At 25.5% G+C, this 17597-nt stretch overlaps 1 protein-coding gene across 2 annotated transcripts; it reads left to right on the top strand.

The window, feature by feature from the left end:
- Window positions 1–17091, top strand: LOC127286531 (protein mesh). Of its 2 annotated transcripts, XM_051312975.1 has the most exons (17): window positions 3–286; window positions 884–1130; window positions 3379–3620; window positions 4432–4619; window positions 5688–6003; window positions 6085–6253; window positions 6514–6771; window positions 6874–7067; window positions 7156–7301; window positions 7392–7673; window positions 7746–8215; window positions 10325–10599; window positions 10741–11015; window positions 11090–11241; window positions 11426–11608; window positions 14332–14482; window positions 16190–17091. In XM_051312975.1, the coding sequence occupies exons 1-17, from the start codon at window positions 119–121 to the stop codon at window positions 16278–16280; spliced, it is 3807 nt and encodes a 1268-aa protein (XP_051168932.1). In that variant the 5' UTR covers window positions 3–118; the 3' UTR covers window positions 16281–17091. The 2 variants fall into 2 exon arrangements, with proteins under 2 accessions (XP_051168931.1, XP_051168932.1); XM_051312974.1 differs by lacking the exons at window positions 14332–14482; window positions 16190–17091 and adding an exon at window positions 13305–14077 and having other exon boundaries at window positions 1–286.
- Window positions 17092–17597: the final 506 nt, after the last annotated feature.

The following is a 17597-nucleotide window of genomic DNA, read 5'->3' on the forward strand; positions in this document are numbered from 1 at the left end:
TCATTTCAGTTTCTCTCTAGAAATCATACTTTGATAGTGTATTTTATTTAAAAAAAAAAAAAAAGTTTCAAATTTTTTTTTTTCAGTTAATTAAATAACAAAACAAAAAAACACAAAAATGAAAATTCGACAATTACAAAAACTTTGTGGCGCGAAAATTGTTTTGACATTTTTTCTTTTAGTGATTAATATTCTTCAAACTTCAGGACAAAGTGATGCTTTTGAAGAACATTTTCATCTTTCATCTGAAAATCAAGAACCATTCAGAATAAATCATGCTAAAGAGGTAATAATAAATAATAATTATAACTTTTTCACAATTTTACCATTTAAAAATTTAATTTTTGAACAAAAATTTTTAATTATTTTTAATTAAAAAAATTAAACATTAATTTAGTTAGTTTTATTGGAAAAAAGTAATTCCAGTCTTGTAATTTATTCAATTTTTTTTTATTATTTTATTTATAATTATTTAAACCTTTTTTTTATTGAAAATTTTTTGTAATATTTTAATTTAGTTATTTAAATACAATAAATAATAATAATAATAATACAATAACTAAATATTATAAATAATATAATAAATATAATAGATAAATTTTCGTGACGATTAATTTTTGGGAGAGTAAAAAATAAAATAAACAAATTTTTGTAGTTAAAAATCAAAATTTTTAATAATTTTTTTTTATGATTCTGACCAACAAAGGAGATTTTTATTTTTCGTAACCAAAAAAATTAAAATATCAATTTTCCAAATATTATTTTTAAAAATGTAATTTATGAAATTTTTTTTAAAAATAAATTTAAAAAATAAAAAAAAATAAAATAAATACTACTGTACCAAAAATAGATATTTTTATTTTTGTAATTAAATTTTTCTCAGGTATCTAAAGCCGAAACAAATAATGAATCAGTGCCATTGGAATTGCATGATTTAACAAAAGATGATGATGATATTTTGTTGAAAAAAGAAATTGTTTCGGAAAATTCATCATCGGAAACAATAATTGATAATCTCAATGAATCGCATAAAAATTCGAATAATTTTGAAAATGAAGAAGAAGAAATTTCAAATCCTGAAATTTCTGAACGTATGAATGGTGAAACCAAAGGGAAATACGTGAGATACGGTAAGCGATATCTTTATCTTGGGTGTGACAATTTTGTTAACAATAATACTGATATCATCATTACCTACATTTGTAATATATATAAAAATTAATTTTGACTCAAAAAAAGTTCAAATTGATGACAATAGAATAAAAATATTTTTGAAAAAAATTACATATTTCTCTTTTTTTTTTATTGCTAAATTTTAATTAAATTTTTTATTAAAATATAATAATTTATAAATAATATAAAAAAATAAAAATTAATTAATTAAATGTTTAAATAAATTTAAAAAAAAATACAAATAATTAATAATAATATAATAAATAAATAATTTAATAAATTTACAGTTTAAATAAATTTAAATCAATTGAAATTATGTAAATTGGATTTAATGCAATTCACAAACTTTAGATTATTCATTTTTTTTATTAAAATACATTTTAATAACTTTCAAAGTGTTAAAAATTTTTTTTTTTTTTTTATTTATTTATAATAATTCATGAATTTGAAATTTTCAAAAATTATGATGAAAAAAAAAATTGTAGGTATGTAGGAAATTTTTTTTATACACAAAATAAAATGTGCATTCATTATCTCTTTTTATCATTTCCTCTTTTACACATGAGTCGTAGATGAATCATTCTTTAAACTAATCATTTTGTAATAAAATGAATCACATACTATGAAAATTTTTTAAAATTCCTGTGTTAAAAATAAGTTTAAATAAAAATACAATCAATGCTTCACTAATAAATAAATAAATAAAAGTTAATAATTATTAATATTTTCGATGAATAGAATGCCAGATTTTTCGATCTACTTTAATAACGCTATTTTTTTAAATCAATTTTTCACAAAAAAAATATGAAAATAAAATTTAGGACTAATTTTTTAAATTCAAATTCAAATTTTTTAAATTAATAATTGAATTTTGAATGACTTACAGAATTGAAATTTTTAAAAATAATTGAATTAGAAAGAGATTTTGTTAAATTTCAGAAAATAATTAAATTTGAAATTAAAAATAAAAATTATTAAAAAAAAAAAATTGAAAATAATTTATCAAATAATTTGAAATAATCATTTTTTAAAAATAATTGAACTTTAATTGATTTGTAATTGAAACTTTTGTTAATTTTTGTTGATAAAGAATTTATGAGAAATTATGGACAAAAATTAAATTTCAAAATTTTAATTCAAAAATGCTTTCAAATAGATAATTGAATTTTTGAAGAATATTTGAAAAATAATTGATTTTTGGATAAGTTACAGTTGAAATTATTAAAAATAATTGAATTAGAAAGTGATTTTTGTTAAATTTCATAAAATTGTAAATAATTTATTAAATAATTTGAGATAATCATTTTTAAAAATAATTAAACTTCAATTGTTTGTTAATTTCTGATGATAAAGAATTTATATTAGAAATTATAGTCAAAAATTTAAATTCAAGTTTTTAATTGAAAAATTAAAATTAATTAAATTCAATTTTCTTTGCTGATTTTTTAAAATTTTAGTTAAAAATTTATAAAATAATTGAAATAAAGAAGATCTGATGAAGATCAGATCATTTTTTTTCAATTTTCAATTTTTTAATTATATAAAATATTTTTTAAAAATAATTTTAAATTAAAATTCAAAGAATTTTTAAATAAAAAATTTTGAGATAAACAAAATTTTCGTACAACTTAGAGAATTTCGTTTTTTTATTTTTAAATCTCAGTTTCAATATTTGTATTTGGCATTTTTTCGTCAAATGTTGATTTAAAAAAAAAAAAATATTTCAAATTAAATTATTGTAAATTTTAATTAATTCTTTTTTATTTTTTAGTTACATTTTCAAAATTTGACTTCGAATTTCTATTCAATAAAAAAAATTTGCAAGTAACTAAATTTATGCAAATTTAATGAATTGAAAATTTTCTTTTGTCGACATTTTGAATCCGCCATTTTGAATTTTGGTAATCTAACTTAAGATTCGTGTTCAGTGACCAAAAAAAATACTAGAGTTGTGAAATTTAAATGAATTGATTGAGTTTTAAATTTTGTATTCCGCCATATTGGAACCACCATTTTGAATTTTGAGAATCTAGGTTAGGATTCGAATTCAGCGACAAAAAAAATAACAGAATTACAAGATTAAGATAAATTGAATTAGTCTAAAATTTCTTGAACCAATATATTGGTATTAATTTTTTTTTATAAAATAAAATAAATTAATTATTTAAATTTAAAATTTAATAAAAAAAAAACATTTTTCTTCAGATTCTGATGCTCATGATGCCGAAAGATATTCACCAGATAATGATATAGGACCCGCCATCTACGAATTAACAGAACAAAGATTACGTACAATTCGTTCGAAATTTATGTATTGGTACTTTGACAAAGGTGGAGATAGAGATAGAGGAGATTATCAAACAGATATACACAATTCAATGCCTCAAATTCATAAAAATTTTAATTTTCAATTACCCTTCTTTGGTTTTCGTTTCAATTATACAAGGGTGAGAAAAATAATTTTTTTTCTTTTTTTGATACAAAATTCAAAATGTTCTTTTTTTTCCAAAAAAAAAGCTTAACAGAGGTGCAGAAATTTTCCATAAAAATCAATGGTTAGAATTTATAATTTAAAAAATTTTATTATAATTATTTTTTAGACAAATTAAAAATTTTTTGAATTAATATTTGAGGAAATTTCTTTTTTAAACGAATTTTTACTCAAGAAAATTTTTAAATAACGAATTGTTTTCCTTTTATTTATTTTTATTTGAATATTTACCATTTTTTTTTTTAAATTTAAAAATTCTAATTTAACCGAATATTAATTTAACAGAATATTAAGTAATTCGAATTTTTAAATAGCAGAATTTTTAATTCACCAAATCTTCATTTGTCCTAATTTTTATTTGCATGAATTTTCATTTTGATAGAATTTTTGAAACGCCGAATTTTCATTTGTCCAAAAAAACAATCGACGCAGGAAAATTTGTGCGCGAATTTAAAAATTAATCAATCACAATTTTCATGATAATTTCTAATATTGATTAATTTTAAAATTGGCGCCAAAATCTTTGTCGATTTTTTTCGGTCATTTGCAATTTCGGACAAATTGGAAGTTCGACGTTTCAAGAATTCTATTAAAATAAAAATTCGTGTTTATAAAATTTTTACAAATGAAAATTCTAATCATTGATTTTTATGGAAATTATTATTATTATTATTTATTAATTAGTTAAGTAATTTAATATTATTTTATTAATTTTTAATTAATAAATTAATTATAAGTACTAATAAAATATTCTTTGAATAATAAAGGTATCAATGCATGGTTATCTTGAATTCAGCGATCCACCGGAACATTATACATATCCTTTGGTCTTTCCAAATAAGGATTGGCCAAAAAAGAATGATCCTGGTTTTATTGGAATATTTTTCAGTAAATGTCGAATTGGTAAATTAAGACCAACTGACATTGATCAACGAAAATCTGGAGTTTATTTCAGGTCAGTGGTAATAATTATTATTATTCATCAAGAAAATTTTATCGCGTTTCAAATTTGAGGTTAGATTTAAAAAAAAATTCAAAATGGCGGTCCCAATATGGCAGAAAATTTTTAAATTGATTCGATTCGTTGAAAATTCGGTACTCGGGGGGATTTTGGGATCGCTGAATATAAATTTGAGGTAAAATTGAAAAAATTCAAAATGGCGGATCTAATATGGCGTGCCAATTTGGCAGAACATTTTAAAATTGATTTGATTCGTTCAAAATTTGGTACTAGGGGGTTTTTCGGGTCACTGAATCCAAATTTGAGGTCAGTTTTAAGAAATTCAAAATGGCTGACCAAATATGGCGAAAAAAATTAAAAATTGATTCGATTCGTTCAAAATTCAGTACTAGGGGATTTTTGGGGTCGCTGAATATAAATTTGAGGTCAGATTTAACAAATTTAAAATTTGGAATCATAGACCTCAAATAACACCGAGTACCAAATTTTGAACGAATCAAATCAATTTTAAAATGTTCTGCCATATTGGCACGCTATATTAAATCCGCCATTTTGAATTTTTTCAATTTTACCTCAAATTTATATTCAGCGATCCCAAAATCCCCCGAGTATCGAATTTTCAACGAATCGAATCAATTTTTAATTTTTTCCGCCATATTGGGTCCGCCATTTTGAATTTCTTAAAACTGACCTCAAATTTGGATTCAGCGACCCGAAAAACCCCCTAGTACCGAATTTTGAACGAATCGAATCAATTTTTAATTTTTTCGCCATATTGGGTCCGCCATTTTGTATTTCTTAAAACTGACCTCAAATTTGGATTCAGCGACCCCAAAAACCCAAAAAAAACCATTTTCATGCAAATCTGTTGAATTTTTCCATCATATTGGGTCCGCCATTTTGAATTTTGTAAATCTGACATCAAATTTGTATTCAACGCCCTCAAAAACTTTAGTATACCCATTGACGGAATTAAATTTTTTTTTTGTTGCAAATTTTACCTAACAAAATTGTTTCTACTTTATCTTATAATTTTCTTTTTTTTTTTTTTTGAAAATACAGAATGGAAAGGGATCTACAAGCAAGAAAGGATCAATTTGGAAAGGAAATGTATGAAAGAGTAAAATGGGATATTAGAGAGGGAGTTGTTGGAGCTGAAACATTTGATCCAAAACATTCAGTAATAATAACATGGAAAAATATGTCATTCTCCGGTGGAATAGATAATTCACTTTATCGAACAAATACATTTCAAATGGTTTTAGCAACCGATGAAGTATTTACTTATGCTATTTTTAATTATTTGGAATTACAATGGTCGAGTCACACGGAAGCAGGTGGTGATACTACTAATGGAGAAGGAGGAGTACCTGCATTTGTAAGAGAAGAAAATTTAAATTAAAAAAATAATAAATACTAATAAATATATATATATATTCAATTCAATTATATCAAACAGATTGGCTTCAATGCTGGTAATGGAACACAAAGTTACGAATATAAACCATATTCCCAAGCGTCAACATTGCGTGACTTAATTGGTAGAGGATGGGGAAATGGATTTCCAGGTCGACATATTTTTAGAATTGATGAAAAAATTATGCTCGGTACTTGTAACAAGGATATTGGTGAGTATTTTAAATAGATGATCTTATCTTATCTTCTTATTTCCATTATTTTGAAACAGGAATTTTATTTATTTAAGAATTTATAATCTAGTTCCAAACGACACGCGGATCATAATTAGTTATATCTAACCAAAGATTTTGTCGACAAAGAATATAATTAAAAATTCTTAAATTTGTTGGATTCTATAAGTCTCCGAATTATGGCTAATTCCATATTTAAAAAATTAGCGAAACCTAATGTAATTATATATTCTTTTCAGATGGAGCTAATTTACCACTTGTCTTTGCGCCAGAAAGTGGAAATATGCTTGGTGGAACAGTTATTAATATAACGGGTCCTTGCTTTGAACCAGATGATAAAGTTAGATGTCGTTTCGATACTGAAGTTGTTGTTGGCACCGTTGTCGATAGAAATCGTGCAATTTGTGTTCAACCATTTGTTAAAGCTCAGGGATATATTCGTTTTTCAATTTCTATTGGTAGTGGAAAATATGATTGGAAGGGACAATATTTTGTTGGTAAGTTTCAATCTCTCTGAGAATTGAATTAATCCAAAACGAATATCCAGAAAATTAATGATCTCCAATAAATCTATCAATTTTACATGTACTTTATTATAGAAACTCCTGCGACTGCAACGGAAAAAATATTTTTCTCAACAAATGCAGTTCATGAACGTGATCCTACGGAAATTAAAATTACCTGGAGTGCACAGAATTTAACAACTAATCTTGATGCTCGTGTACAAATATCTCTTTGGGGATATCGTGAAACTTCCATTACACCCGAATTACAATACATTGACATTATACAGGTATTTCGTGTTATAGATTTTCTTATGAAATATCTAAAAACCTATTATACTAACAGCTAAAAAAATTTATCAAAAAATTATTTTTCAGGATATGGCAGCAAATAGTGGTAATTATATAATAATACCCTCTAATTATCGTAGACGAAACAATTTTATGCAACAAGACATGTACTTTGGATTCCTTCAAATTAATCTCACTGATCCCAGAGAACATTTTGGAATATCAATTACCCCGTAAGTTTACTGAATTAAAATTTTTCTGAAACATAATATTAATATCAAATATGAAAACTATGAATTTTTAAATGAAAATTACATTTCCAGAGTTTTATGGAGTAAACCAATACCTCTAGGATGGTATTTTAGTCCTCAGTATGCAAGCGTACATGGAAATAAATGGCCACAAAAATTGTGTGACAAATGGATAATGCATGATCGTTATTTAAAAAATTTTGCTGCTGAAATATCACTTTGTCCTTGTACATTGGAACAGGCATTGTATGATAAAGGACGATTTATGCCCGATTTTGATTGTGACAAGGATTCAAATCCAGATTGTTTTTACAATAAAGGTGCAATACATTGCGTCAAAACTGGAGTACCAAAGTAAGTTATAAAAGAAGAAGAAATAAATTTAAATTTAATTTCCATTAAATATTTCATTTTTTTTTTTTGCAGTGTTGACGGTTCAGAACAACAATGCTGTTATGATAAAGCACATTACTTAATGTTATCCTATGATCAACAATGGGGATCAAGACCACATAGATCACATAATCTTGGTTATATACCATGGAATGAAGCCAATAAAGTTCCAACTCTTAGTAATTGGTTTCATGATATGATACCAATGTATCATTGTTGTCTATGGCAGGAAGAACAAGCTGTAGGTTGTGAGACACTTAGATTTGAAAGGCGTCCATCTCAGGATTGTGTTGCTTATCAAGCACCAGCAGTGGCTGCAGTTTTTGGTGATCCTCATATCACAACATTTGATGGTTTAGAATATACATTCAATGGAAAAGGTGAATTTGTTTTGGTACGAGTTAATCATCAAAAGGATAAATTAGATGTGCAGGGACGTTTTGAACAATTGCCGATTAATTTCTATGGTGAAGTGAGAGCAACACAACTTACTGCCATTGTGGGTAAGTATATATGATTCTGAAAATATCCAAGCATATATAAATCAATTCTAATTGGAGGTTTTCGATTTGTCAATGTTTGGTGGATTCTGTGGTAAAAATTTTTGACTGTTTCTAGATTAATTTGGAATTAGTCTGAAAAGGAGGTCAATTACGTAACTTTTTCTGCATCTCACATTCCGTATTCCACATTACGGATTCCACTTTTAAAATTCCGTATTTCAGATTCCGGATTCCACTTTCAAAATTCCGTAATCCACATTCCGTATCCCACTTTCAAAACTCCGAATTCTAGATTCTGGATTCCACTTTCAAAACTCGGTATTTCAAATTCCGTATTCCGGGTTCCACATTCTGGATCCCAATTACAAAATTATGTATTACAGATTCCGCATTCCGGATTCCACTTTCAAAATTCCCAATTCGGGATTCACAATTTAGTATTCTGGATTCCAATTTTCACATTTTGGATTCCACATTCCGTATTCCACTTTTCAAATTCCGGATTCCACTTTACACATTCCGTATTTCGAATTTTACATTCCGGATTCCACTTTCCACATTCCGTATTTCACATTGCGGAACCCACTTTTAGTATTCAAAATTTCAGATTCCACATTCCGGATTCTACATTTTACATTCCGTATTCTGGATCCCACATTCCTGATTACACATTCCGGATTCTATATTCTGAATCCTATATTCCGGATTACACTTTTTACATTCCATATTCCGGATTTCACTTTCAAAATTCTGTATTCCACATCCCATATTCCGTATGCCACTTTCAAAATTTCAGATTCCACATTCCGGATTTCATTTTCAAAATTCCGTATTTCACATTCCGTATTCCGGATTCCACATACTGGATCCCACTTTCGAATTTACGTATTTCAGATTCTACACTTTAGATCCCACTTTTAAAATTCCCAATTTGGGATTCCACATTCCGTACTCTGGATTCCAATTTTCACATTTTGGATTCGACATTCAATATTCCACTTTTCAAATTCCGGATTCCACATTTCACATTCCGTATTTCGAATTTTACATTTCGAATCCTACCTACAAAATTCTATATTTCAGATTCCACTTTCAAAATCTCGTATTCCAGATTTCACATTCCGTATTCTGGATCCCACATTCCTGATTAAACATTCTGAATCCCATATTCCGGATTCCATTTTCAAAATTCCGTATTCCGGATTCCACATTCCGTATTCCACATTTCGTATCCCACTTTCAAAATTTCGTATTCCAAATTCCACATTCCGGATACCAGTTTCAAAATTCCGTATTCCAGATTCCATATTCCGGGTTCCACTTTCAAAATTCCGTATTTCACATTCCGTATTCCGGATTCGACATTCTGAATCCCACCTTCAAAATTACGTATTTCAGATTCTACACTCCGGATCCTACTTTTAAAATTCCCAATTCGGGATTCCACATTCCGTATTCCACTTTTCACATTCCTTGTTCTATTTTTCAAATTCCGGATTCCACTTTTTGGAAGTGGAATCCAGAATGTGTAAATCGGAATATGGAATTCGAAATGTGAAATCCGAAAAGTGAAATCCTGAATACGGAATTTGAAAAGTGGAATCCGGATTACGGAATGTGAAAAGTGGAATCCAGAATTTGGAATCCGTAAAAAGACACGTAATTGAACCCCAATTCGGTAAATTGTCATCTGGAATAAGTCCGACTAAATCCAAAATTTATCCGATTTGTGTAAATAGTGAATCCGGTATTAATCAGGTCTAATTCGAAGTCAGTCGAATCATACAAAGAATGCAGATTCTAGATTTACTGATTACATAGTCTCCGGATTAATTTCGGATTCAAAAGAAGTAATTTTGCATTTATTAGTTGTGAATCATCCGATTAATTTCGGATTAATTCCAGATATACTAATCACACAAATAATACTAATTTCGGATTTAACCGGACTAATTCCGGATATAATATAGAAACCCGACTCTAAAGCAGACTGTTTCGGATTAATTCCACATTCCAAAATATTAATCACAGTAATGACTAATATTGGTCTGAAGGCAACATGTCTTTTATGCCGACGTTGAATAATTTAATTAATTTTTTTTTTTTTAGCAAAGGGAAATAATTCTATTCCCATTGAAGTTCGCTTAAGACCAAAGCATGCACAGTGGCGTTATCGTTTAGATGTTTTAGCTGATGGTCGACGTGTCTATTTCGATCGATCTTCACTTAAATTTCAACATTTTCATGGAGTACTTGTTTACACTCCCACTTATAGTCTAAATCAAAGTGAAGTTATTATTATGTTTGACACTGGTGCAGGAGTAGAAGTTATTGAAAATGAAGGTTTTATGAGCGCAAGAGTTTATCTACCTTGGACTTATATGGTAATTTTTGCTTTAGATATAATATTATCACAGTTTAAAATTTCTTTTATAAAGAAAATTGATACAAAAATGTTTTTATCTAACATTTTATCTATTAAATGCTACAAAATTAGTTAATAAATTTTTTTTTTCTTTTCAAAGAATAAAACAAGAGGTTTAATGGGTAATTGGAGTTACGATATAAGTGATGATTTAAGAAATCCCGATGGTAGTACGTCGGAGATTGGTAATTTAAATAATTTTGAAAATGTACACAATAATTTTGCAATAAATTGGCTACTTGAAGATGCAGTAGATCCATTAAAAGGTGCTGCTCTATTTAGCCGTGAATTTGGTAAAACTGCAAGTCATTATGCTAATCGAACATTTAAACCCGAATGGAGACGTAATCCAGAAGATTTTTTAAATTCATCTAGGTAGGTTATGACATATAGAGTTATTATTAGTTGAAAAGAAATTTAAATATATTATTATATTTATATAATTGTAGAATCGATGACATAGATGATGCAAAACGTCTTTGTGGAGATAATTATCAGTGTAAATACGACTATGGAATGAGTTTGAATAGGGATCTTGCTGATTTTACCAAAAACTATTATAATAGTTGGAAAAACATTAGGGATACAAATTCTAAACGAGGTAAGTGAATTTGTTTTTACAGCATATATAATTTCTGACTCCGGATTGTATTTTGCTTTCTAAATACGTTAATCAATCAAGAATTTCGTGGATTCTATTTTAACGTCTCTGATGGAGTTTAGTATAAATATTATTATTATTATTACAGAGTTGTTAATAATTGTTATAATTAAATTGTTTCCAGTTACAACTTGTGGAATTTTGGAAACTCCTAGATTTGGACGCAAAAGTAATTTCTTTTTTGTTCCTGGTACAAGGGTTACCTTTGAATGTAATCAGGATTTTGTTTTAATTGGAGATCAGCGGCGGACTTGTACGCCTGGAGGAAGATGGGATATTCCAGAGTATGGATATACAGAATGCTTACGTAAGTACTATTTAATTAAATATAATCTTCGTCTTTCATTTTCTTGTTTTCTAATTATTATTATTATTATTAACTGATTGTACTCGGGAGAGGTTTCCATTTGACATTGAAACATCAAGTCTCAGATTTCTTTAAATTATTCAATTTCGAAGTATTTTGTTTGTCAAATAGGAACAATTTAAAAATTCTTTATAAAAAAAATTCAACCTATTTTTTGCAATAATCACATCATCAATAATAGTGTTTAAAATAACTTCTTTGGGAAATTATTGTAATATTTGAAGAATTAGAAATATTTCATACATTATTAAAAAAATGGGTATTAATTTATCAATCAAAATTTTATCATACTAATTAAAATCATTTGGAAACTTATATCGACTGAGTAGAGACAACATTATTAATTTTATTTTGTTGATATATCCACACTCACTCGTAAGGGAAGTCGTATTATTTGTAGAACATATAGATAATGCAAGTCTGATAATTTCAATGCATCAATATTTAGAATAAATTTTGCAGCTGATCAAACAATAGTACCAAATAATATAAAACCTAATTTGGTAATTAAATGACAACGAACAGGAATATTTGGAATTATATACATTTTATAATTATGGAAACTTGTATTATGTAAAATATTTAGCCTAAAATGAGTTGTTGCTGATACTTTGGACGGAAATACAAAGAATTTTAGTCTTTGCTTTGGAAAAGTGTGTTTTAAGCTATACATGATTTTGATGCACTGCTGAATAAAAAAGATTAATCAATCTAGCTCAGCAATAGAGTTGAAAATTTATTGCAAGATTGCAGAATATTTAAAAAAAATGTTACCTACTAACTTGGATTTGGAATTGCAACTAATTTTGCAATTGTTGTTTGCAGAGAATGAGCTTCTATGAAAAAACCTGAGAAATCTAAATAACTTTGGCTCGCATGTCAAAATAAAACAATCCGCATTAATTCAAAATCAATCTGGACGAAAAAACAAGTGCTCATTTCGAATTAATCAGGAATTTACAGTCCTCAACAATACAGATTTAATCCGTTCAAAAAACCCTAATCGGAAATTAGTCTATAATAATCTAAAGTCTAAGAAGCATCCGGAATTAGTTATCTTCAACATAATCAGGATCAAAGTTCCTAATCATAAACGAGATTTAAAAATTCGGTGTTATGTACAACAATCAGAAATTCGAAATTTAAACCCGAAATAATTCCAAATCAAACGATATAGCAAAATTATTTAATGCTATAAATAAAATAGTGTACAATTTTAATTGTTTAAAATTTGAAACTTGATGTTTTAATTGCATATGAAAAACCTAAAGAAATCAGCATAAAGTCTCCATATGATGAAAATTAACGTCTTTAATAATGTTTTACTTTCATACTGATAGAAATCGTATTTTAGTTATCAACTTTAATAAGAACAAAATTTACAGTTCTGCAATTAATTGTATACAATTAATTTTTCTAAAGGAATTACATTACCTTTAGAAAAGTTTATTGTACAATTAATTACAAAACTCTCAATTTCATATATAGAAAACTATATACTAATTATAAATATTAATTACTAAATTTTTAAAACAAAATTTTGACACAACTTTCTGAATAAATTTTATTTATCTATTGAAAAACAGCTTTTTTTTAAAAAAAAAAGAGTAAAACTTTTCACGTCCACAATGTACAGGTCAAATCGAGTATTCACAACGTACTGCCTGGACAACAATTGGTATCTTATGTGCAATATTAATTCCTGTAATTGCATGCGCAGCAGCAATATTTGTTTGTATAAAAAAAAATCAACAACAACGTGGAAGTTCAACAAAATCATGGCGTTTCTCAGATCGTGGATCAATAATTAATGATTCATTTACAATAAGACAGACAACACCATTAAAATCATATGATAGAACACTTTCTCCAACAAGTGATTCAAGTTCAAATATAAGTGGCTCAACAAGAAAACGACGTACTTACGATGGTGTTTATTATACTCATGAACCACTGCCAAATAGACCAGATGTTAATTTCGAAGAAAAAGATTGGGATCTCAAAGATCCTAAATCAACAACAAGTGAATCTGATTCTACATTTGAATCATTAAAAAAACCTGAAAGTCCCAGTAAAGAAAGTGATGTTTAAAAGCCATAAATTTTTTTTTTTTTAAACTATTGTTCCATTATATCATATGTCATTTAAGAAAAATCTATTTATATATCTTAAATTTAATACACATATCATATTTTGTCTCTGCTCGGTCGATTTTCGTTATTTTTTTTCTTAATTTCAAAAAACCTACAATTTAGAAGTAATATTATATTTTTTACCCATTCCCAAACAGTATTCGGATATTAAAAATATCCTAACGGTTGTCCTTGGAATATTCAAATATATATTTTGTAACTAATATAGTTTAAAATTTGTATAATTTTATAGTAAAATATATAATATATGAAATAATTAATATATATTTAATTATGTACGTGATAAATGAATAAATTTGGAAATTTCCAAATTAAAAGGAATTTCTTTATTATTTTAGCGATTTGATATAATTAAGAATTTCTTTGTAATTTATTTTCAACTAGCATCGAATGGATTTAACAATTTAAATAAAGTGGAAAATTTTAATTGACAACAAAAAATATATATATTAATTTTCAATATATGTTTGAGTGTTTTATAAGTATTTTAATTTGTTTATCTAAAAACAGGTCAACAAGAATACAGCTCACGGCAAGCGGGTTTAACTTTTGGTATCATTTGTGCATGCTTGGTACCAATACTATTATTAGTGGTATGTGTAGCGTACCGCGTTTTTAAAGCTCGTAGAGATGAACGTGAAGAGGAAGCGGCACAATCTAGGTAATTAAAATTATCTTCCGCTATCAAATAAAAATTTAGGCTTTATTGTCATATTTAATCGCGGGGCAAAGCTTTCCTTAACCCTATTCATGCCAACTGTTTTTCATGAATTCCCAGACTCCACCTTCCTAAATCAATTCACAAATTATATCCTCTAATTACATTCCTCTAATACATATCTGAAAAACTAATTAATTTAGGTAATTACTTTCAGTCCCAAAGATGTCTTTGGAATATTTTTGAGATGACTTAAATAATTAATTAAATTTGGTTGATTCAGTGGAATATTTTTTACAATAGTGTTAATTCATTACCTTCCGAGATTAACTTTATTTTTTTCAATATTAAATTAATGAAATTAAATAATTTAATTACATTAATTTAATTAATTAATTCCATCTAATTAATTAATTAATTAATTTAGTTAGTTAAATTAATTTAAGACTGTCCTGAAGATGTTTTTTGAATGTATTTAAGATATTTTTAAGAATTAATAGATTTAATTAATTTAAAGATACCGTAAAGACGTCTTTTTAAACCCCGTCTAACGATAATTTATTTAATTGTATTAATTAAATTGATTTAATTAATTAATTTACTAAAATAGATTGATTAAATTAATTGAATTTACTAATTTAATTATTTATTTTAAATAAATAAATTGTTTTGATTAATTTAAGGCTCTACTAAAAATGTCTTTTAAATGCTTTTAAGATAACCTTTTTACTTCATTAAGTAAATTAAATTAATTAATTAAGTAAATAATTAAATTTATTTATGTAATTAATTAATTTAATTTAATTGATTAATTAATTAAATTACTTAGTTGGATTAATTTAAGTATTTTAATTAATTTATTATAGTTCTCAAGAAGTCTTTTGAATGTTTTTAATATATCTTTTAGACTTAATTGACTTAATTAATTTAATGATATCCTGAAGACGTGTTTTGTGGATGTTTTTGATAAATCATTTAGACTTAATTAATAAATCAAATTAATTCTAATCAATTCAATTAATTAATTTATTGAATTAACTTAACTAATTAATTTGCTACATTGCATTGATGAAAGTAATTGAATTTACTAATTTAATTATTTATAATAAATAATTAAATTGGTTAAGTTAATTTAAGACTGTGCTAAAAATGTCTTTTAAATGCTTTTTAATTAACCATTAGACTTAAATCATATTCAATAGAATTAATTTATCAGTTAATTTATTTGATTAATTAACTTAATTTAAGTAATTATTTACAAATTACTTAGTTGAATTTATTTAAGTATTTTAATTAATTTAGAACTTAATTAAAGAAGTCTTTTTAGTGTTTTAAGATATCTTTTATACTTAATTGATTTAATTAATTTAAAGATATCCCGAAGACGTGATTTGGATGTTTTGAGATATCTTTTATAATTAATTAGATTAATTAATTCAGTTCAATTGAATTAATTCATTTGTTAAATTAAATTTACTAATTTAATTATTTCTTTTAAATAATTTATTTGTTTTAATTAATTTAAGGCTATCATAAAAGATGTTTTTTAACTACTTTTAAGATATCTTTTAGACTTAATTAATTTAATTAATTATATAAATGTACATCTTCTGCATGTTTTTGAGATATTCTAAACGTTCCGGTGCTCATTTTGGAGTTATGTTTTGATTTTTTCTTACAATCATTCGTTAATTAATTTTTTAATTACAGAAATCGACGTCCAGAATTAAGAAGTATGAGGAAATTTGATGAAGATGAAGGATCTCCTACCTTAGAAAGCAAAACTACTGAAATAAATTAAAAATTTTTGTCGAGGGAGAAGAATTCTTATATTTTTTAAGATTTATCTTCATATATAGGTTATATAATTTAAATTAGAAATTAATTATTAAATATTTTGTACAAATTTATTATATATTTAACATTTATATTTTAGAAAGTCTATATATATAAAAACTTTGTAATTCATTATTTCATTTATTAAAAAAATTTTTTTATTATTATTTTCGACATTTTCATTATTTTTTTTATTGAGTTTAAATAATTTTTCATTGTTACGTTCTTTTTCATCAAGATCATTCTCATTTCAAAGAATTATGTTTCTCTCTTTCTCTCTAATCTATAAAATATGTACTCTTTAAATTTAAATCAATGATATTCCGTTGATTCAGATTTAGAGAGTAGGAAAATTATATATTTATAATATAATAATTCTTAATTATTATATTCGCTGTCTATATTATTTAATTTAATCTGTTATTCTTATTTTAGAATTCTCAATGGTAATTATTAAATGCCGTAACCTCAACCCATGGGTTGACGTTAGGTACAGGCATTTGTTTGACCTTAAGTAATCTTCTTTAAAATAATTTCTTAAACTGTTTTATTTATTTCAATTTACTTATTCGAATTGATTTTATAAATAATCATTTACCCAATATCTGCCTAACGTCAATCCATTTGGGTTGACATTATACGGCATTTCGTATTCGCCAGGGCTATTACCACAATTAAAACTAAATAAGAAAATCGTTTTTTATTTGACACTCTACTGAATATGTATATTTTGGAGTAATTTAAAAATATTAAATAAAAAATGAATACCATGTTTATTATGTTTTTATAATTTTTATCCCAATAGGATGTTTCCAGTGAATTTAGTTTATAAAACTTAACTTTTAAACTGTCGAGTGGTAAAAAAATTACGTTTTGCGTCTTTCTCGGTCTGTTAGACCGCTATTAATTTTTTATATTTCTCTATAGTTAAATTATGTAATGAAAATAATTGTCGTTTATTGTTTTGAATTGTTTCACATATTGAAAAGTCTATTTTATTATTTTATTTATAAATAATTTAAGTATATTTACAGAATGATGAAAACGTCAAATCAATTATTGCAGGTTATGATAACTAACAGAAACTATATATAATTTTCATTGCATTTACGGCTAAGTAAAAAAAAAATTTAACTATTTTCCCGTTATTTTTCCAATAAAAATTAGTTAATTTTCACTATAATTGCTAAAGCAAAAAGTTAACTAAAATTTTACTAACAATTAGATATTTTTAACTAATTTAAATTTGAAGTGTAAAAAAAATTATTATATAAAAATAATA

Source organism: Leptopilina boulardi, unplaced genomic scaffold (assembly GCF_019393585.1).
Source record: "Leptopilina boulardi isolate dan_hultmark-lab unplaced genomic scaffold, ZJU_Lbou_2.1 LbouV2_362, whole genome shotgun sequence".
Classification (NCBI taxonomy): Eukaryota; Metazoa; Arthropoda; class Insecta; order Hymenoptera; family Figitidae; genus Leptopilina; species Leptopilina boulardi.

Excerpts from the sequence above, each read along its gene's own strand:
- LOC127286531 (XM_051312974.1), top strand. The coding sequence starts at position 119 with ATGAAAATTCGACAATTACAAAAACTTTGTGGCGCGAAAATTGTTTTG. Across the intron at positions 6,004-6,084 it reads AAGGAGGAGTACCTGCATTT|ATTGGCTTCAATGCTGGTAA; the intron begins GTAAGAGAAGAA and ends TATATCAAACAG. Across the intron at positions 7,068-7,155 it reads AATACATTGACATTATACAG|GATATGGCAGCAAATAGTGG; the intron begins GTATTTCGTGTT and ends ATTATTTTTCAG.